The 22,921-nt window shown below is 37.5% G+C and overlaps 2 protein-coding genes and 1 long non-coding RNA gene across 5 annotated transcripts in view; 1 reads left to right on the top strand and 2 right to left on the bottom strand.

The window, feature by feature from the left end:
- The window catches only part of TICAM2 (TIR domain containing adaptor molecule 2), a 44,348-nt gene extending 36,215 nt beyond the window's left edge, over window positions 1-8,133 (bottom strand). Inside the window, exon 1 of one of the 2 annotated variants that reach the window (XR_012512845.1) lies at window positions 7-112. The gene's annotated coding sequence lies outside the window, so the exon portion shown is untranslated. Of the gene's footprint in view, window positions 1-6 lie in introns of both variants that reach the window. The other variant, XM_074382419.1, reaches the window with a different exon arrangement.
- Window positions 97-18,603, top strand: LOC141580595 (uncharacterized). 2 transcript variants are annotated; one of them, XR_012512847.1, is made up of 3 exons: window positions 97-180; window positions 967-1,076; window positions 17,217-18,603. It is a non-coding gene; the product is annotated as an uncharacterized LOC141580595 (long non-coding RNA). The 2 variants fall into 2 exon arrangements; XR_012512846.1 differs by lacking the exon at window positions 97-180 and adding an exon at window positions 754-839.
- On the bottom strand, window positions 8,228-22,704 carry TMED7 (transmembrane p24 trafficking protein 7). The gene is made up of 3 exons (XM_010339679.3): window positions 22,247-22,704; window positions 16,645-16,890; window positions 8,228-11,183 (listed from the first exon to the last, which is right to left on the bottom strand). The coding sequence occupies exons 1-3, from the start codon at window positions 22,436-22,438 to the stop codon at window positions 10,947-10,949; spliced, it is 675 nt and encodes a 224-aa protein (XP_010337981.1). The 5' UTR covers window positions 22,439-22,704; the 3' UTR covers window positions 8,228-10,946.
- Between the last annotated feature and the right edge of the window lie 217 nt (window positions 22,705-22,921).

Below are 22,921 nucleotides of genomic sequence, written 5' to 3'. Positions count from 1 at the left end.
ACTTGCCTGCTGGGGAGCGCGCGGCTCTTCAGTCTTCCCTTCCGGCGGAGCGCGACCAGGCGGTGGGCGTCCTGTCCCGGGCGTTGAGAGGCTGGGGCCGCCTCTTCCGCGGCGGGCAGCAACCCCGTCCCCGCTGCCACCGCAGCGTGCACCCCTTCGCGCTCGCGGAGCAGGACGCTGGTGAGTTGGCGGCCCCACGCCGCCGCAGACGCGCTGCCTCAGCCCTCGGAGGTCTTCGCTCTCCAGGCCTGACTGCCGTCGGCACCTGCCCCGCCGCTCCGGAGGGGTCGCTCGAGGGCGGGCTGCTGCGCTGCCGACGCAGGCCCCAGCCGGGACGTGGCGCCGAGGGCCGGGGCAGTACAGCTGCGAGTCAGGGGTTAACGTGGAGGGAACACTCGGCAGAAGGAAGGAGCTCGCAAAGAAGGGTGGAGGAGGGGAAACCACAATGGGGAACTGTCACCAAGGCTAGTGGACTCTCCCTGCCTTTTTTTTTTTTTTTTTTTCTTTGGCATGTACCCCAAAGCCGGACGTCAAGGGCCAGAAAGTCTGGAAAGGAATTCCACTGTGTTTGCCCCTTACAGACCAGACAAAGCCGTAGACCCTTCGGAGGCACAGAGACTCTCGCCGTTCCCTAAGACAGTCTCTTGACTTTTCCTGCCCCTTTACGGCTCTCTCACTTGACTGCCGCAGCCAACCATACCCCTGACTAGGGTGGGCAGCACATCAGCTCCTGCCCCCAAAAACTACCCTGGGAAAGATCCCTTTTTTCAGGTTCCTTCTCCACAACCGAACAGATTGGAACGCCACTGAATATCAAGAGAGAACAAAAAAGCAATTAGGTAAATAAAGCCTAAGAAGCCTTATAAAGCTCCAAACTTGATCTTACCATTGCTGCCTCAGGCACCCAATCCTAGTAATAATCTAAGAGCCCCAGTTCAGAAATCTCCCTCCCCTTTTAATTCTCAGGCAATCTCTACTCCCTGCCAAAGGAGAACCAGTTACTGAATCTCAGATGAGACCATGGATAATAAATTCGGAGTGAAGGTCCATACCTGAGTCTCAGAAACACAGTACAGGTAAAGCTAAGAATTATTTCCTCCCTTTCCCCATCCAGCAACAGGATGGCTTATTGAAGGTAGGCACTTCAGGTAGTAATTACTTGGTGTGCTGCAATGTAGTCAGAAATGCCGTATTATGTACCATGTCAACACAATTCATTATCCACACAGTTGATTCCCCAACTGCTCCACCTCCCAACAATTCTACCTAAACTCTTTGGGTAAACAGTGGCCTCCTAAATCCAATTGATACTTTTGTTGCCCTAATTTTCCCTGGGAGTCTCTCTTTGGTGATTGACAAAGTTGACCATTGTCTTCCAGCACTCTGTTTCCTTGATGTTGACAACCCCACTTTGCCTTTATGCTCATCCTGCTTGTTAACATTCTTTCAGTTTCCTCTGCCTGTTCCTCTTTCTCTGGCAACCCTGCAAAATCAATGCTTTTCAAGTTTTTCCACTGAAATACCACCCATGACAGATTCCATAAACATGTACTTCCCTATTCACCACTTAGGTCACATGCATAAAAGAACCTGAAGTCACTAGTGTCAAGGGCAAATTTACTTGAAGTGTTCCATCTTCTTTTAAATTGCTCGAAATTTTGCATTGTTCTTCATAATATAGTCACATGTACTAAAAAATAAATTGGTTACAAGTTTAATTCCTTAACATTTTCTCTCCAAATGTTCAAGAAAATACATCAGTCACTTATGCCACATATATTTAGATTACATTCTATGTGCTAGGCATTAGGGATATTGTGTGAACAGCAGACACAGTCCTAGTTCTCATGGAGATTTTATTGTCTAATCTGGGAGACAGATACGTAGTGAGACAATTTTTCTTTTTTTTTTTTTTTTTTTTTTACTTTTTCTAAATTTTAGTCTACTATCCAGTCCAGGAACACATGTAGTATTGATTTTCATGTCCCTTTACCCTTCTTCAGTCTGTAGCAGTTCTTCTAATCTTTCTTTGCCACTCACGACCTTGGCATTTTTGAAAAGTATGGGACATTTATTTGGGAGAATGTTACTCAATTTGAGTTTCTCTGATGTTTTCCCTTGATCAGATTTAGGTTATGCATTAGAATAGCATAGAAAGGATGCTTTGTTCTCCTCAGCATATCATGTCACAAAGTACATGATACTGACAAATCAGTCCTTTTACTGGTGAGGTGAACATTGATCATTTGATCAAGGGGTTGGCGGCCAGGTATCTTCAATGTAAAGTTACTATTTTTCTGTGTTATTTATAAGCAATTTATGGGGAGATACTGTGAGACCATGTAAGAATTCTGTTCAGCAGTTTCACCTACTAAGTTTTACATCCATCAATGATTCTTGCCTGAATCAGCTAGTACTGTGATGATTGGCAGGTGGTAATTTTTTAGCTCCATCACTCCTTCTACATTTAGAAGTGAGACAATTTCTGATCCATGCATTGATATGGGGACAGGGAATCTTCCTGGTGGGCAATTTCTAGCTATCAACCTGGTTATTCCCATTCAAGAAAGGAGGGGATGACCTGACTGATAAATACACTGACTTATAGGCATTGTCTAAGATCATCCAGCTTTAGGTTCTTAGAAAAATGAAATGGAAAATTTGTAAACGATCTGTTGGTGAGACTTAAAGATAAGCCTCTTGGAGTAGTGAGATCATGTTAAGATATTCATGTCCCACATAAGTGCCTAACAGGATGCATCAGGTGGAGATTTGCAATAAGGGGAACAAGATGAATTGTCTGGTGGATGTCAGTCCTTTTCTCCAGCCAACCCAGGGCTTGGTTAATGGGCCCATTTACCAAGTGGCCATCACAGCAGTGACTATTCAGTTGACTCTGACTTAATCAAAAGGGAGATTATCCCAGGTGATTCTGACCTAACCAAGTGAACTCTTTCTGGCATTCTCTGAAACAGATTCTAGTCAGAAGTTCTGCTGACTTTAGAAAGGCAAATAGTCATGTTGTGCACTGCTTATATAGAAGAGCAGCCCTAAGTAGCTGAAGACCTCAGTTCTACAGCTTCTAGGAACTAAATTTTATCAACAACCCGATTAAGTTAGAACTGTGAGCTCCAGATGACAATGCAGTTCAGCTGACTTTACTGCAGTTTTATGAGACCCTAAGCAGAGGACCCTAAGCCATGTCGAGACTCTTAACCCCAAGAAATTGTAAGATAATAAAATTATGCTGTTATAAACCAGTAAACCTATGGTAATTTGTTACCCAGCAGAGAAAACTAAAACAAGAGATAAAATAGCACTTGGATGGAAATCTATAGCTTTAAATATGTAAATGAGAATAGAAAGTCGAAAATTTGAGCTAACCATCCACTACAGTATGGCAAATTAACATGGAAAGAAAAAGCTGAAATCAATAAAACAGAAACGAATGTAACAAAGAAGAAAAACAAAAATACTGGCTTTAAAAAAATTTATAATAAATGTGATAAACCTCTGGCAAGACTAGTCAAGGAAAAAAGATATAAGGAATACAAAGGGTACCATCCTTACAGATCTGGCATATGTTAAGTATACAAGAAAAACATAGTACTAATAAATTTGAAAGTGTAGACGAAACGGAAAGATTCATAGGAATATGCAGTTTACCAATATTACATAAGAAACAGAGAAGCTGACCCTTATTAACAAAAAGAAATTGAATCAGCATCCTATAAAGACACCAGACCCCAAACACACTTTACCTAACAATTTCTAATAAACAGTCAAGGAAGAAGTAACATAAATATTATCTACAAGCTTTCCCAGAAAACAGGAAAAGAAAGCCACTTTCCAACTCACTTTATAAGGCTAAACCAGGCTTGATATTAAGCAAAAATCTTAAAACAAATCCAGTTATTAAAAATAAACCACATCATGCCAGTTTGTTTTTACCCTAGGAAGAAAAGGCTGGCTTAACAGGAATCCAGTTCATGTAACTGACCACATTCAGAGAATAAAGGCAGAAAAAATGATTTTCTCAATACAGCTTTTTAATAAAATTCAAAATTTTCTATCATTTATGATTACAAAAAACTTAGCAAACTAAAGATAGGTGAAAATTTCTAAATTTAATAAGAATATCATAAAATGCTTACAGGATACTTTGAAAGCATTCCCAGAAAACAGAAACAAAACAAGAATGCCTACACATAACCTATTCGACATTATACTGGAGTTCCCTGCAAATGTAATTAGGCAAGAAAAAGTAAAGAAAGGGAGAATACAAAGACAGACAAATCTATGATTACTTATAGAAAGTGCAAAAGAATGTATAAATTACTAGACTTAACAAAAGACTTTTGCAAGTTTGCTGAATAGAAAAATTAATTTAAAGTTTTTTCACATACCAACAAAAAATTAAAAACTTAAAAGATATCATTTATAATGATAGCATCAAAAACAAAGATACAAGAAAGTAAAATTAACGATGTATACAGTATTTCTATGAAGACAATTATGATTTTATGCAAACATACAATGGAAAGACATTAACTCACCAAAAAATGCCCTATTATAAAGAATTTGTTCACAGGTAAAATACAATCCCAATCAAAATCCTAACAATTTTGTTTCGTTGAAATTCCAAAATTTGTGTAAAAATGCAAAGAACTGATTACGGCCAAAATCTTGAAGAACAAGGTATAAAAATACTTCTTTTACCAAATATCAAGACTTTAAAAAGCTGCGACAGTGTGTTACTGATATATGGGCAAACTGATCAATGTAATAAAAGAGAGCCCAGAAACAGACTCATGTAAATATGAGCATTTCATAGATGACAGAAATGGCATGTTTAACCAACTGAGAAAGAGGACTTTTCAGGAAATGAGAGGGGGAAAAAGAACCTGGATACCCACCTCACCCACAAAACAAAATTCAATTTCAGTAGAGGACAAAACTACACATATTTTAGAACACAGCCTAGAAGATATTCATGACCTAAGGGAAGTATTTTTCAAACAAGACACAAACACACCAAAAATAGAGAAAAATATGGATACATTTCACTAGGAGCAGAAAGATAAAGAACTGTGAGAAGACATTTAAAACAGTTATAACCAAATGATTAAGTATTCTTGGTACATGAAGGAATTTTATTGACTTAAAAAAGTCAAAGTTTTAAAAATGGATAAATGATTTAAACAGCAACTTAGAAAAAAGGAGAAATTCAAATAGTAAATTTGTATAAAAAAATAATTAACCTCATGGAAATGCAAATTAAGCAACAATGAGGTAACATTACAAGCCCAGACTTTCCAAAGTTTTATAAATGTGGAACCTTCTAATGCTGCTGGTGAAAGCACTGATTAATTACTTTGGAAAAGTTAAGTATTACCTAGTAAATCTGAAGATACACATATGACTCACCAATTCCATTGCTAGATGTATTCTCAAAAGATCATACACAGGTACAGCCTGACATATATACAGGGATGTTCATAGTGGCTTTGTTCAAAATAGCAAAAAAGGCAGAATGATCCAAATGCCTTCATGGAAGAGATACATAATGGTGGTATATTAATGATAAAACACAATAACAAAAACTATAGCCATATGCATCATCATGGATGACGCTAAATGTTCAGCATGTCACAAAAAAGTGACATTTCTATTTATTAAATATAATTTAATACTTTATTACATTTTATTAATTGATTGTTTAAACTACTTTTAAGGAATGTAGACTCAGTACTACTTGAAATGTGGTCCCATACGGATCCCATATTGATCACCTGTCATTGGTTGATGGAGAGAGAAGCACATAAAGTGAGTAAACATGCATAAACTTTAGAAATGCTGACAGTAATCTGACAGTGCCAATGCATTCAAGTACATGATTGTGTATTTACAAAAGTATCAGTTTATGATGATTTAGCAATTAAAAAAAAATGTGAGAACTAGTATACTTAACTGGTAAAAATACGAAGAAAAGATTATTTGCATTACAAGCAGAACATTGGTTCTCTCTCTTGAGGTGATTCAGGAAACTGACCAGGAAAGGATACATAGGAGCTTTCTAAGGTATTCACAATGTTATATTTCTTTACCTGAGCATTGGATATATGAGTATCTGTTTTAAAGCTTTTCTTCTCATTAAATTGTACATCTTGAATGTGCTCTTCTATATAATTTCACAAATGTAAAAGTGTAAAAATTTGTTATAGACAGTACAACACCAATTTCTTTAAAAAAATACACAAATACCTATAAAAACTGAAATACACCAAAAAGAATGATGGAATTATGGGCAGATTTTGTTATTTGAACAATTACTTATCAAATTCTTATGCTGTTGCCTTTTTGAGATAGTAGTGATCATTAGGAATCCTCCAGCACTAAAAACAGAGTATGCCAGACCAGTGTCACTTTTTTATTTAAATTTCAGCAAGAAAGCTGTTTCCTAATGATATAAATAGGATAACATCCTTTTATTTTCCTCCAGAATTGGGAAACTCTTGAGATGGAGAAGTTAGTCAGGAGATCAAATATCACTTTTATTGTTAACAAAATTAAAGAACATGTTTTTCAATCTGTAGCAAGAGGGACTGGTTAATACCCATATCCATAAACTGGATAAACCACTCAATTACTGGCATAGTCACATAACCAGGGCTTCTGCTGTGGGGAGATGATGTAAAACTCCCTAAGGAATAAGTCTTTTGAACTTCATATTCTCTTATTCCTTTAGTACTCTGTAAATATTGTAGACCCTTAGAATCCATTCTGCTTCATTACCTGTGTGACATTAGTTGCTCATACAGCTATCCCATGTACACCAACTAGGTTATGTTCCTGGCGGTCAGACTGTCTTACTGTCTTTTTTTTTTTGAGACCAAGTCCTGCTCTGTAGCCCAGGCTGGACTGCAGTGGTGCAATACTGGCTCACTGCAACCTCCGCCTCCTGGGTTCATGTAATTCTCCTGCCTCAGCCTCACGAGTAGCTGGAATTACAGGCAGTCGCCACCAGGCCGTTAATTTTTGTATTTTTAGTAGAGACAGGTTTCACCATGTTGGCCAGGTCGGTCTCAAACGCCTGACCTCAAGTGATCTGTCCATCTTGGCCTCCCACAGTGCTTGGATTACAGGCATGAGCCACCGCGCCCAGCCTGTCTTATTAATTTTTGAAACTTCTAGCAGATCATTATGTGCATGACAGACATTCAAACACTTTCATAGTTGTGTCATGTATTGTTCATATAGGAGCCACATGAATAGAAGTCATAGTAAGGACTTTAGGAACTAAAAAAAGATCAAGAGACCAGAATTAGACTAATGATAAAAATAGAATTACTAAGTGCTTGCATATGCTAGGCACTGATCCTCAGTGTTTCATAAACATTTCATTCTCCTTACACCAGATGGCAACACCTTAGCAGCAGATGGAAAACAGAAATATATAGTTAATAAAATTCAAAGTCACACAACCATGACTTGAATTGGGCTGTGACTCCAAAGCCAAAGCACTGAACCACTGCTGAGCTATAGTGAAATTAAGATAGCTAAGCCTTCAGAGATCTATCCTTAATTGTTTTTTGTAAGGCAGTATTACATAGTGCTTGAGAAAGAGGGCCCTGGAGCCAGACTGCTATAGTTCATATTCAAACTCTGCTAATTACTGTGTGAGATGAGATTTCTTAACCCCTCTATGCCTCAGTTTCCTCATCTATAAAATGGGAGTAGTATCTTTATTGCATGGAATCATTGCAAAGATTAAATATGTCAATACAAATACTCAGCACAGCACCTAGCACAAGGTAAGCATTCAATAAATGTTAACCTACATTTACAGTTATTTCCCTGTTGTTTTTGGAGAATTGTGCCCAGGAACCAGACTGTCCCCTCTGACCACATTATTAAGAAAATCACTGATACAACTGGGTATTATACAACCTAAAGTTAATTTACTTAAAAATTAAGACCTCTTTGGAGCAACTGATGATTTAAATGCTTTTGAACTACACAAACTTTCAGTAAGGAATGCAAAGAGGAGGTTAAAAATTAGGCAGTATAGACGTAGTATTTCTCTTTCATTTTTTTGGACAGTCCCTCAGATATTTGAATAAAATACCAATAAATAATCATTCTCATTATAGAACTGTACTCCAGGATTTAAGTCTATAAGGAGCTTTAGAAAGATTTAAATCCTGACAGAAATGAGTGAAGTCAGTTTGTTGAAAGATTTTTTTTATTCTACAAGAAATTGGTAGGTGCAATCCTGTTAAAGAAATTTCTTGTTTTCAAAAGTAAATGAAAAACCCCTCTGAATTATTTATATATTAATTTAATTTTTGAAAACAATAGTCATAGGGTCTGCTTTGTCCTATTTAACTATAAATGTTACACATTTACAAACTAAAACAAAAATGCATAGTACAGAGATTTAAATGAAATTTGAAAGAATAAATTTGCTTTTTAGTCCACTGTATTTTCAAAGTTATTACCAAGCTTGGATGAAAGTTGTGAAACACAAACCATTTGTTTAATAGAAAAAAAAAAATGTGTAGATTATTAGCAAAGTAATTTTTTAAAATTTATCTTCACACAGTTGAAATTTTAGTATAAACTTATATATCAAGTTGCTTTCCATTATTTATTATACTTTAAAAATATATACAACTATGATGTTCAGATATGTATTCTGAGCCATTATGTCCAAACATAAATATTTGGAAAATTCAAACTGTTGCAACACATTAGGAAAGGATTAAGGAAAAATGATGAGCTACAAATTATGTAGTTGGAGGAAGAAAAAAACATTACTTAGCATTTATGTCTGGATAGGTATGTATTTTCTAATTTACATATACATATCCAGTTGAGCATAAACAACCATCAAAATTTAACCAGTTACACAGAAACTAGACTCAGCCCACACTATTGTCTATAACAGGTTAACAGTAGTGATTTCAAAAATTTTAATATATCTCAATAGTTTCACCAAAAATTATTTGTGGTTAATATTCTAGTATCATGAAGTTTCGAGAGGTACAGATTAAATGAGTGCACTATCTATGCCAAATTCAGCAAGATCTATACCTTACTGTTTAATTATGGTGTAAGTATCTGAACACAATAGCATAGAGGCGCAACCAGAAAAGGACATTTTACATATGCCCATGCTGATCAATCACATTAACATTAGTGCTTACAACTCTCAAATTTAAATAGACAGGGACACATATAAAGCTGCAGGACAACTTCAATACAATAACCAAAATTGACAAATCTGCAAAATCTTAAACTTTACTTCTTAATCCATTGATAAATATTATTTAAAGATTAGTTATTTGGTCTTCAAAAATCTTAAAAAATGAAAGGGATGGAAACATGTTCACTCTGCTGTACTGTGGCATCTGAAATTAACAAGCATGACAACTTGAATTTGTTTTGCTCTTACATGCAAGAAGTGTATATATGCATTTTAAGATAGCTTAGAATTAAGAGTTAAACTTTAGTCAGTAACGGTAAGTGAGTAGGATGGCTATCCAATCTGTATTCTATGGTATCACATATCAAAGTCTCTACAATATGACAGTCTTGTTCAGAACTCATCACCTTTGGGTGGAGAAGAGAGGCATGGCAGAAAAGCAGTTGCAATTAAAAAAAAAACAGCAGAAAAGCTTTAAATATCTATACAATTTTGAATCATCTTGTATTCTATCAGATAATACTCAGAACAAAATCTTATTTCAGTCAGCTCAATCTATACAAGTTATAAGATGCAAACAATGTAAACTCTATAGTGTACAGAATATGCACTATTTAATACTAATTAAATAAAGAACAGTCAATGAAGATTACCAAATAGGAAACACAAAGCATTCTAAATTTTTAAATCACTTTAGGGCAGCTAACCAGAAACTACAGAAATAAAATACGCAAGACAAAAAAAAAAAAAAAAAAAAAAAAAATTAAATCAACTAACTTTTCAGTGCATCACACCTATGAGGATAGAATGTATGGCACTTATGTGATACTAATATTAACAATTGTTCATTTAAGCTGGGAATGACTCACAGACATTAAAGTCATATAAGGGCAAGAGCCACAGAATTAAAATGTTAAAATTAAACATATCTCCTTTTTTCTTTGTGAAAGCACTGCAAATGTAATGAGTACAGGTAACTCAACAAAAATTTTCCTATTTCATTTGCCCCCATTGTAGTGTCTTAAATTATTCTGTAATATTTCTACCTGCTATAAACAGTCTGATTTTTAAGGCCTGTATAAACTCTATTATGCTACTCAACACACTGTTTTCTGTGTGCTACAAATGCCTTTATGAAAAAATAGCATAACTGGTTATAAATCATAGAATAAACCCAAAAAACAAAAGTTTGACATTTTCTAAGCTAGTGAGAAATAAATTATACCATGATGTATCAATATTAATTAGCATTCTTATGGTAGATTTCTTTTCCTCCATAAAATTGAACAGTGCAGAACAGGGCTTGGGCTACAGTTCATCACATTTGGTTTTCTTATAAACAATTAAAAGGCAATTTTGTTCCTCCATAACACACGTAGACATTAAATCTAAGGTTTTTAAAATATCAACTACCTATAAGAAAAGTAGTTTTAAATGGTTAAAAGGAATCAAAATACCAAAGTTTAGTGTGCCAAGAGTAGATATAAACAACCAAGAACAGAGTAGATCATTGGTATTGATTATTTAACATGAATAGCCCAAAATGAGTTCCAAAGTTTTTCCACCTTTACAAATGAAAAAAGGTGTCCTTTCCACAGTTTGGGGATATGCATTGTACATCCCTCCCAACAAGTGTATGAGTAAGGTTTTAAAAATGTTGTCAATATTAAGTTCTTCAGTACCTAAATTAGAGGACAGCAATTACAGTGGCAATGGTGCATCAATTCTCAAAATGTAGTTATGATCCAACACGAGTTATGGTGGTTCTTTTATCTGAGAAAAAGCTTTTCAAAAGAAATACCTGCCCTATGCTAACCACCAGAAGAATGAGGGCTTCTCCTACTGACCAATAGGCCACTCTTGTATTTAGATCCTCTGCTCGACTTCGGCCTTGAGCTTCTCTTAAACGGAAATGAGTCTGATAATCGATGACAGACTTCAGAGCTTCGTGAATTGAAACACAGGCAGATTCCATCTAAACAGAAATACTTTCAGTCAGTATGTGCGATACTTTGTGTAGACTTCATCTATCATATTCAGCTTTTTTTTCAATTTGATCTCAATTCCTCTTTTAACATGCTACTAATCTGGCATTCATTCATACATTTATGCCAGTTGTCCTTGCAGTGAAACCCTCCTACTCATTTTCACTAGGACAACTGTTAAGGCTAGAGATCTCATGAAGCAGCTGTTTTCCCCAACTGAGATGTCACAGCCATGGCATCACTAAGGTGGCAGATGGAATACTAAGCTAACAATAGCAGAAATACTTATCGGCTAAGGTTGGTGACTACAGAATTTCCACCCCAAGTTCTTTAAAGAAGAATTAGAAGGACGAGAATGGCAGTAAGTTCACCAATAATGAGAATATAAGTCAAAGCCCAAATACCTATAAAAATAAACAAAACTTGGTACAAAAATAAAAGGCTGCATTAGTCAAAGTTCTTTGAACCATGTTTAAAACAGCCACAACATCAAAATCGTTAGGTAACTTTTAAATCTGAAAGGGATATATCAGAATAGGAATAACTTTTTAAAAATATTTATCTATTTGTTAAATCAGCCCTTTCCCTCATGCCTGTCAACTAAACCAATATGTATGTTCCCAACAGGATGCAAGTTTCAGTTTCACTGTGTAATGTTTGTGAGCCTTTAGCTGATAACAGCTTGCCTTTTTATACATTTATTATACCATCTGTTTTGAGAAAGGTTAAGTGACTAATTTTTTTGTATATCATGTTTAATATTTTTCTATTGCTGCAAACTTAATCCTAGTGGTAAAATATATGTTTTATTATTATTTTATGCAGCAAACCATGTATTAAGTTTTTACAACAAATCTAAGTTTGTCTTAATTTTAGTTAAGGAAAACAGACATTAGAAAATAACACTTAATAAAGTTCTACCAAAGTATGAAAGGAATGATTATTAAAATACTCTATTAAAACTACTTTTTAAAAATGCAAGAAATTAGGAGGCAAACAAACTGCATTAACCTATTACAAGAGTCAAATGTTTTTTGTTGTCCTTGCTTTGTTTGGGTCCCTAAGAATGAAAAATTTGCAGAACTGTGCTAAAATGATTTCTAATTTGTGATAAGGAGCTAGAGAGAGATGTGCTTCTAGCATTTCTTTGCTTCCTCTGTATTCTCAAAATGACATGTTGCCCAGGGATTCTTCACCTGCAAAGTAAACATAAAAGCAAGGAGCTGATGCAAGTGCGGAATGTTTAGGACCTCCTTCAAGCCTGTCCGTGGGGTATGGGTTAAGAACTACTGGATTAGAGAAAATCACAGAAATTAAATTACATGCATCCATACAACTTTTGAGATGTGATTTTTTAAGAAACTTTTATAGTGAAAACTTCCATACATATCCAAAAGTAATGAGAAAGTACAATGAACCCCTATCATGTCAATAACAATTAGCACATGGCTAATCATCTACATTCTCCACGTATATTCCCCAATTATTTTTAAAGCAAATCCCAGATTTTTTATCACTGCAGCTACAAATACTTTTATATGTTATTACTAAAAGATAACACTTTTTAAAAACATAATCCCAATAGTATTATAACACATAAAATAATTTAAAACAGTTCCTTAAAGTCAGGAAATACTATTCAAATTTCCCCTATTGTCTCAAAATTTGTTTTCAAATTAGAATCCAAGTAAGGTTAACACAATCATCTGGCTAAGTCTTCATTAATCTTTAGGCTTTCTTCCTTGCTTTTTTTTTTTTTCCTTGCCACCTATTTACTGAAGAAAGTTGGGGGAAAGAGAACCCCTATCCTGCGGCATTTCTCACTTTCTGGATTTTGCCAACTGCATTCCCGTGCTGTTCCTTTATCCTCTGTATGTCTTGTAAATTGGCATTTGGAGCTAGAGACTTGATGGAATTCAGGTGCAATGTTCTGGGTGGGAATGCCTAGTAGTCACTGTTGTGTACTTCTTACTGCATATTATCACAAGACACATAATGCCTAGTTATCTCTCCATTTGTGAATGATCATGCAGTCTGATCCACTCACTAAAAAGTACCCCCCCCTCCACCGCAGCCTTTTACTTAATGGTTTTAGTAGTGACTGGTGATCATTGCCTACTCTAAATCCACCATTTTATCAATGGGTAAAAAATGGTGAGAGTAAAACTCTTACCATTTATTCTGCGTTACTAGGCAGTAATTTTATTCTGAACTTACTAGCTGGTAATTTTCAATTTTAAAGTATGAAAAGTTGCTTTAAAAGCCAAAATAGACAAATGGGACCTAATCAAACTCCACAGCTTCTGCACGGCGAAAGAAACAGTCAGAGTGAATCGGCAACCAACAGAATGGGAAAAAATTTTTGCAGTCTACCCTCTAAAAAGGGCTAATATCCAGAATTTACAAAGAACTAAAACAGATCTACAAGAAAAAATACAAAGAAGCCCATTCAAAAGTGGGCAAAGGATATGAACAGACACTTTACAAAAGCAGACATACATAAGGCCAACAAACACATGAAAAAATGCTCATCATCACTGGTCATTAGAGAAATGCAAATCAAAACTACACTGAGATACCATCTCACACCAGTTAGAATGGTGATCATTAAAAAAGCTGGAGACAACAGATGCTGGAGAGGATGTGGAGAAATAGGAACACTCTTACACTGTTGGTGGGAGTGTAAATTAGTTCAACCATTGTGGAAGACAGTGTGGCAATTCCTTAAGAACCTAGAAATAGAAATTCCATTTGACCCAGCAATCCCATTAGTGGGTATATATCCAGAGGATTATAAATCGTTCTACTGTAAGGACACATGCACATGAATGTTCATTGCAGCACTGTTTACAATAGCAAAGACCTGGAACCAAACCAAATGTCCATTGATGGTATACTGGACAGGGAAAATGTGGTACATATACACCACGGAATATTATGCAGCCATCAAAAATGTGTCCTTTGTAGGGACATGGATGAACCTGAAACCATCATTCTCAGTAAACTGACACAAGAGCAGAAAATCAAACACCGCATGTTCTCACTCACAGGCGGGTGTTGAACAATGAGAACACATGGACACAGGGAGGGGAGCATCACATACTAGGGTCTGTTGGGGGGAAATGGGAGAGGGACAGGGGGATGGGGAGGTGGGGAGAGACAGCATGGGGAAAAAAGCCAGATATAGGTGAAGGGGAGGAAGGCAGCAAATCACACTGCCATGTGTGTTCCTATGCAACAATTTTGCATGTTCTTCACATGTACCCCAAAACCTAAAATGCAAAAAAAGAAAAAGAAAAAAATAAGAATTAGAGCTAAAATCAAGTCAATGAAATTGAAAATAGGACATTAATAGAGAAAAATCAACAAAATCAAAACCCGGTTCTTTGAAAAGAACCAGAAAAAAAAAAAAAGAAACACAAACTACTAATATCAGAAAAGAAAGATGTGACATTATAGAGCCTATAAACATTAAAAGGATCATAAAGGAATACTGTAAGCAACACATATACAAATGTGATAACCTAGATAAAATGGAGCAATTTCTTGAAGAACACAATTTGCCAAAACTCACAGAAAAACAGACAATTTGAATAGCCCGATATTAAGGAAATTGAATCAATAATAACCTTCCAAAACAGAAAGCACCAGGACCAAATAGTTTACTGATGAATTCTACAAAATATTTAGGAAGAAATGATACCAATTCCCTACAATTTCTTTCAGAGTAGAGAAGCAGAGGGAATACTTCCTAACTCATTTTATGAGGCCAATATTACCCAAATACACAAACTGGACAAAGATATTAGAATAAAAACAACAAATCAATAAATTTTATGAAAACAGCTATAAAAATCCTCAGTAAATCATATCAAACAATGTATATAAAATCATACATCATGACCAAGTGGGATTTATCCCAGTTATACAAGGCTGGTTCAACATTTGAAAATCAATTTTTGTATTCCATCACATCAACAAGCTAATAAATAAAAATCAGTATAATAAATAAAAGTTGCTTTATAAATATCCCTATTATATAAGACATTAGCTTTTTGAAAGTAGAAAAATGGGACTAAGAAAAATAAAAAATGTAGTATGGATAAAGAAGGGTGTGATACTAACTGCTTTATTACCATTAATTTCTTATATTTACCCACTTAGGTTTTTAGAATAAGCTGCCTTATATATGTTAAAATTCATGAAGGAATGGATACAGGTTAAGGTACTGACCCCAAAGAAACATCATTTTATAAAGCAAAATGTCTTTCACAAAGGACTTTAAAATAAAGAGAACATTTCTAAAATTAAGAGTATTTAAATACATCTTGCTGATTCTTACAGGTTTATGAATTAAGGCTTTTACACATTCTTAAAACTGCCTCTTTCACCATGACTTTGGCCAAGAGACTACATAGAACTTGGGAACACTAAAATACCAGTTTAAGGTTTTAACGAATAGGTGGTAAATAATTCCTTTTCATGCCTAATTGAGTACTTTTAGATATGATCTAAGCCCACACAGGTTGAGTATCCCTTATCCAAAATGTTTGGGACCAGAAATGTTTTGAATTTCAGATTTTCTCTGATTTTGGAATGTCTACATATACATAATGAGATATCTTCGTGATGGGACCCAGGTATAGACATGAAATTCAATTATGTTTCATATACACCTTATACATATAGCCTTAAGGCAACTGTATATGATATTCTCAACAATGTGTCATGAGGTCAGATGTACAATTTTCCACTTGGGGCGTCAGGTTGGAGCTAAAAAAAAAAGTTTTGCATTTTAAAGCATTTTGGATTTTGCTGTATTTGAACTAAAAATAAAACAGTCCTCATCACCTAAGCAATAGCTTTTCACTGGGTTTAAATTTTTTACACTATCTTCTTCTATTTCTCCAAAACAAAACTGAATTTAGCTTTTATAACTATTTTTGTGAAATGACTTGCCATTAATCTTATTATTTCACCTAAAGTTAGAGCACAAGTTACCGTTAACAGCAGCTTGAGTAACACTAAGTAATGGTATAAAGGCTATCATGTGGTACTGTTTATCTACTAATTTAGGCATTATTTTGCTTTCAGTTACACCAGCCTAATGAGTATGATAGCAACATTCCTTCAGGGATTAAAGAAAATGCTTTCAGACGATTGGAACATTGCTCAGCCTTCCCAAACTTCTTTTACTACTGATGTTTCTACCTTAGTGACTTCCTCATATTTTAATGCTTCTTTCTCTCTTTACACTTAAAAGTTCATAAAAGCTTTCACATTATTTTTCACTATAATAGTTATCTGTGAAATGCCTACTATGTAACAAATAAGATATATTTTAAAGATTGTTAGTCTCAAAATTCCATGCTCATCAGTTAGTGCATGATATTAAATTATGCTTTTTTCCTCCTTTTAAATATACCACCATTATATTGATTTTTTATTTACCTGGGTAAGAGCACTGACTCGGTTCTCACTAGGAAACAAAGGTGGGTCTTCTCCAACTTGAAAATCAAAATATACAGTTTTATGTGTGAAAGTAGAAAATTCATTGCTGAAGCAAAATTTGTATGTCCCATTTTTGGAGGCTGTGAAGGTAAAACTATCATACTGTTTCTTCATCTCTTTGTATAACACTTTACCATCAGGATCTTCTAATCGACAGTCTACATCATAGTGACCACCAGTAATCACCTGTAAAAAATTTAAAAAAAAAAAAGTCACTGCAAAAAGTTTGAAAAATTAATCAGATTTAATCAGATTTCCTATGAAAATGGCAATAAAGTAATGAGCAAAGGACTTACTATCACGGACAATTTTACATTTTTTGATTTTCACCAGTGGATGGAACTTGGGAGGAGATTTTACTTCAACTAAATTTTACAGAAACTAAACAAGTTTTCTCCAACTTTTATTCACTTTGAACTAGCCAGACAACTGTGCTAATTAATGCAGATCTATTGTATCACTTAAATCTCCCAGCAACCCTACAAGAGACGTTTCTTCCTTCCATTTGACAGGTTGAAAAACTGATGTTGCCAGGCGCGGTGGCTCAAGTCTGTAATCCCAGCACTTTGGGAGGCCGAGGCGGGTGGATCACGAGGTCGAGAGATCGAGACCATCCTGGTCAACATGGTGAAACCCCGTCTCTACTAAAAGTGCAAAAAATTAGCTGGGCATGGTGGCATGGTAGCGCGTGCCTGTAATCCCAGCTACTCAGGAGGCTGAGGCAGGAGAATTGCCTGAGCCCAGGAGGCGGAGGTTGCGGTGAGCCGAGATCGCGCCATTGCACTCCAGCCTGGGTAACAAGAGCGAAACTCCGTCTCAAAAAAAAAAAAAAAAAAACTGATGTTAAATAAGCAACCTATTCAAGACTATTTATCTAGTAAGAGGCACAGGCAGAACTTGAACTCCAAAGTCATATTCCTAACCTTTAAGTTTACTGCCTGCACTATTTTCCTTCTGAAAATTTTCTCACCCACTTTCCTATTAGCATCATCCAAGCACACACAGACTGTGAAGTAATAAGGTAGGTCAATCTTTAGGATTACACTCCATGCATACTTCTATCATAGAAATTGGCTCATTTTACTGCCAAATTGCATACAGGTTGTGTTTCTTAAGTTCTTTTATAGTCAAATATATGGACTTTGATACATATGAGATGAGATGAGTAATGGAGTGGGCTATTCTAAAAGTATATAATCATTTACAACCTTGTTTTCAGGAGACACAAAACTGATTAAACAAAATACTGTCGAAACTCTTGTGATTAAAGCAAAAACAAAAAAAACCATAAAGGCAAACAAGTCTGTTTATCTGGAAAGCCTGTATTAAGGGGAAACATATTGAAAGGAAGGCTGGAGGTAGGTGACATCAGTCTGAACAGAACTGTACAACTATTTTTCAAGAGCTTATGCTTAATCAGTTACAATTCCAGCCATTTGGGCTGTACAAAGAGAGGAGGGAAGATTTTTCCTGTGGTCACTGGACAATATTGTAAGGGACAAAAGGGGGAAAGGATTAAAGAGAAAGCCTTCCTTACATGAGAAAGAACTGAGTAGGAGGAAAGAGGGAGTGGAGAGAGGTTAAGAAACAGAGTGAGAATATAATGAGAGTATCCACTTGTGAAAGACATGATTAGGAAGAGACATTGGGTTGAAGGGTTCCCAAAGCACCATGTGATGGGTAGCACAAGATTATTTTCAACCTTGAACCCTCTTGATTAGCATACTGACATTCTAGGTCTGTAGAACAGAGTTTTCAAACTTTGGACTTAAAAGAAGGATCTGTGACCTGTGTGACCTTTTCCCACTTCAGAGAGAAGGATGACTAACTGAACTATGTTACAGATCATTTTGATAATCAAATGAAAATAATTATGCACTTAGGAAACTGTAAAAATATGTAAATGTTAACATAAAGATAAAATGTTTTGATATAACTGTCTTATCAATTGGGCATTTGCCAATTCCCATCCTCACTAAAAAGGATGGGGATTCACTTTTTATCCATGTGAAAATAATAACTTCATTTTGCTGTACTCAGTTATTCATACTTGACCATTGTATTCTGAATGATCAAACACATATATACAAACTGAATAAGACCAGAACTTATCATCACCCTACTTCTCTTCCATCAAACATTAAAACAAGTAATCTCACTTAATAGTATCCCTTTAAACCTGTCTAATCACCTACTATTGAAACTGAGGATCATCCCAAACTAAGTGTTCCTGTCTATCCATATGGTCACACAAATCTCTCATTCTTTTTGCCCTTCTCAAATTCACTGCATTCCTAAACCACAATCCAGACAGGACTACTGCCACAACTTCCTAAAAGGTCTTCCCACTACCCAGTCTCTTCTGCCTAACTCAGGGTTTCTCAACCTTAGCATTGTTCCCATTTTGAGCAGACTAATTCTGTATTGTAGGAGCCTGTACTGTCCTGTGCACTGTGGCACATTTAGCAGCTTATCTGGTCTTTTCCCACTAGATGCAGGTCGCTACCCTTCTCCCAACATGATGCCAAATGTCTCCTGGGAAGGAGGGGTGCCAATCTCCTCATCTTTCCTCATTCCCCATTGAGGAATCACTTAAAACCTTTTGATAATTACCTGTGGCCTGCAGAAAAATCTAAGACTGTTAACAATGACATACTATTCACCTGTTCTTCCTCCCAGGTAGCTTTAGAACCTCTTTTATTCACACCGTTACTCGTTCTATGTTCCTAAAATACCACATTATCAGAAATTCTCTGAACAAGTCTTTGCTTTACATCTGCACTGACAGTGGCAATTCAATGGGTTTGCTAAACAATCACAGGACTCAAAATGACAGTGTTTGCAAATCTACAGTTTATTACAAGAAAATAACATAAAATATCACAGCCAAAGGCTGTCTCACAGCAAGAGGTCTGAAAAGGTCAGGTGTGGGCTCCTCTGTTCCCCTCTGTTAGGTCTGTGGCCAGACACATATCCTCTCAGATCTGGAACCACCCAGGTGTGGGAAGAAAACACCTTGGAACCAGGGAACCCAAAATAAAGTCTGGACTGCATTTTTAAATATGTTGTTGGTCACATAGGCATTTTCCTGCTATGTAGCCAGTCTCAACAGCAGAACTCTAGGTTGGGAGTGTAGTCTCACTGAGACCAGGAGCAAATCATCAATCTCACTGTTATCAATAAATAATGTTGACAAACTGCCCCCAAAGCCCTTGAACTCACAGTCACAAGGCTATTATAACAGCTTTATATTAAAGCTAGTAATAATAGTTTTGTGACTATTAATATATATAACTACAGTCACAAAACTATTATTATTCAGTGTATATTTTAATGCCATGCACAAACGTTAGCAATAGAACTCAGGCTAATTTCAGGTCTGCTGGAACTGTCATGAACATGACTGCCTAGGGCTCTTTCTTCTCTCCACTGCTAACTTATAGAGAAACTCCTATTTATCTTTCAGACTCAGCTCTAACATCAGCTCCTGAGCTGAATTTCCCCTGAAGATCCTTCTGTCTTCTGCCAGTACTATACCTAGTGTATACCTTTATTGTTGCATTTAACATTATATGACTATACAGGTTTATGTAAGCTCTCTGAGGTCAAAGTCAGTCTCTGGGAGGTAGTATAATAAAGTTAAGAATTTAACTTGGGATTGCATTACTGATTCAGCTACTTCTAAGTTTTGTGCCCTTGGATCTATCCAAGGTTAGCCTATCTAAACCTCAGTTTCATCAGTAAAAAAGGAGTAAGAACTGTATCAATTTCCTATTGAGCTTCCCTGAGAATACACCTGAAATGCGTGGCATACTGTCTACACATAACAGATGCTAATTTGTTAGCCATTGTAGTACTACCCTTATCACTAATCACCGAGTCTGCACACATAAAAATCCAGGAACTGCTTATTAAATTCAAACAAAGAAAATGTTGGCTTATACTTTTTATCACAATTCCTGCTATCTTCTTTTCTGTTCCCTGGTGCTAATCCATGAAGGTAAGTAAGCCTAAGGGTCATCCTTGGCCTCCCCTCCCTGACTCACTATAGCCAGATAATCACCAAGTCCTGTTGATTCTACCTACTACATTCTCTCCAATCCTTTCACTTTTCACTTACCCCACTGCTCTAAGCCACTATCATTTCTTGTCTGGACCACCACAATAGCCTCCTAATCAGCCTTCCACATCCAGTCTGCAACATCTTACCACCATTTCTCTACCTGCACAAGTTATTATCAGTGTAGCTACAAGAATACTCTGGTCATATCACTAAACTGCTTATAACCCTCTGATGGCTTCCCATGCTTTCATGAAAAACAAATCCTTAACATGGTCAGCAAAACACTATCTGGCCTGCTCCTGCTGACCCCTTGCTCTGGCTCCTTATTCCCAACCATACTGGACCTTTCTCTACGGCCCTCAAATTCTCAGTGTTCACTACTACCACAGGCTATTCCCCCTCCTCCCTTACCAAGGTATTTACAGCCCATCCTTTAAAGTTCAACTTAAAATAATTTTCCAAAGAAAGCCTTCGTGGATCCTATTTACTGCTCTTAAGGCACAGTTCTGATGAATGAGCAGGTACCAGTTAAGAAGAGTAGGGAAATAGGGGAGGGACAGCGGGGGTTGGGGAGCTGGGGAGAGAGAGCATGGGGAGAAATGCCAGATGTAAGTGATGGTGAAGAAGGCAGCAAATCACACTGCCACGAGTGTATCTATGCAACAATCTTGCATGTTCTTCACATGTACCCCAAAACCTAAAACGCAATAAAAAAAAGTTTGAAGAAAAAAAAAAAAGAGTAGGAGAGAGGAATCATAAATTCATAAATGATGGAAGTAACCCTGTCTGTTTCCACCACTTCTGTATTACTAGCACCTAGTATTCAATAGCTATTCAAATGTTCAATGTGCCAACCAACCAAAATTGGAACTCAGTAAAGACTGTTCTAACCAACTGACGAAACCACATTCTGTTAAATAAAGTTTCTTTTTTGTATAATCCCAGAGATCAGAAGGGGCCTCTCACTTATCACAGAAATTCTTTCTACAACATCCTTGGCAAATGGCCGTTCAACCTGTAGTGGAGCTCTTCCAACGACAGGGACCGCATTAACCAACAGTCCTAATATTGGTAAAACTGAAAAGCAATGAAGTTAGACACTGGCAGCACTTCAAATCCAATTAAATTGGAGGTGCGGATTAGAGAGTAGGGGATTGACACTGGGAACTATAGAGTAGAAATAATTTTCTTTAAGGGAATCTTTTAAGGGAGAAATTTCAATAGGCCTTAAAAACGAGAATGCAAAGAAAGACTAGAAGCAGTATTTCTGAAATTCACATATTTTAACATCTGGACTTAACATCTCTCGCTCAAGGTTTAGAAGAGGAAAGTCAAATTCTGGGCATCAGCTACCTAGAGGCGATTTTTGAATTAGCCCCAGGAACGGGAAACGCCGACAGGAAAGGGCCATCCCCTCAAGTAACAGCCCCAAGCCCGGAGCCGCGAGTTGGGGCCCAGGGACTGCCAGGCCCCCGATACCTGGAACTCCAGCGTGCACTTGGTGCCCTGAGCGATGTCCTCGTAGAAGCACTGCTTGGCGTTGTCAGGAAGCTCGAAGGTGATCTCAGAGGCGCCGCCGGGTCCCGGCACCAGCAGCAGCAGCGCGAGCAGCCTGCAGCCCCAGCGGCCCGCGGCGGCAGCCCAGCGCGGCACGGACCCCGGCCGCGGCATCCCGAGAAGGCGGCGGCGGCCTCAACAGAGCTGCGAGACGCGAGGTCAGGTCTGCGCGGACTCACGGCGCGCGGCAGGCCTCAGCGCAGGACGCCCGGCAAAGATACACCGCAGAGCAGGTCCGCGCCTAGGGGAAGATTCGGGATCACAGCGAGCCGCCGGGTCCCTGCGAGGGGCTCAGAGGGGCGCACCTGAGGAGGGGAAAGAGAAGCGGAAAAGGCCCTAAATCGTCGGAAGTGGGGATTAGCCCTTGGGGGGGGGGCGGGGGGAAGGGGCGGAGCCTGAGACACCGGCTTTAGTGACCCGGATGTATTCTCCTCCGGGGCGCGGCGTTGGAGTGCGTACGTGGAAGCCCGCGAGGCGTTGGCTCGGCCTCTGCGGCCTCCTGGGACGAGGGGCGGGGTCAGAGGCGTGGGCGGAGAGGGGCGAGGCGAGGGAGCGGGTGTGGCGGCCGCGGTGGGTACTGGCGGTTGGCGGGGTTAA

Source organism: Saimiri boliviensis, chromosome 1 (genome assembly GCF_048565385.1).
Source record: "Saimiri boliviensis isolate mSaiBol1 chromosome 1, mSaiBol1.pri, whole genome shotgun sequence".
In the NCBI taxonomy this organism is placed as follows: domain Eukaryota; kingdom Metazoa; phylum Chordata; class Mammalia; order Primates; family Cebidae; genus Saimiri; species Saimiri boliviensis.
This window is presented reverse-complemented; position numbering and strand designations above follow the sequence as displayed.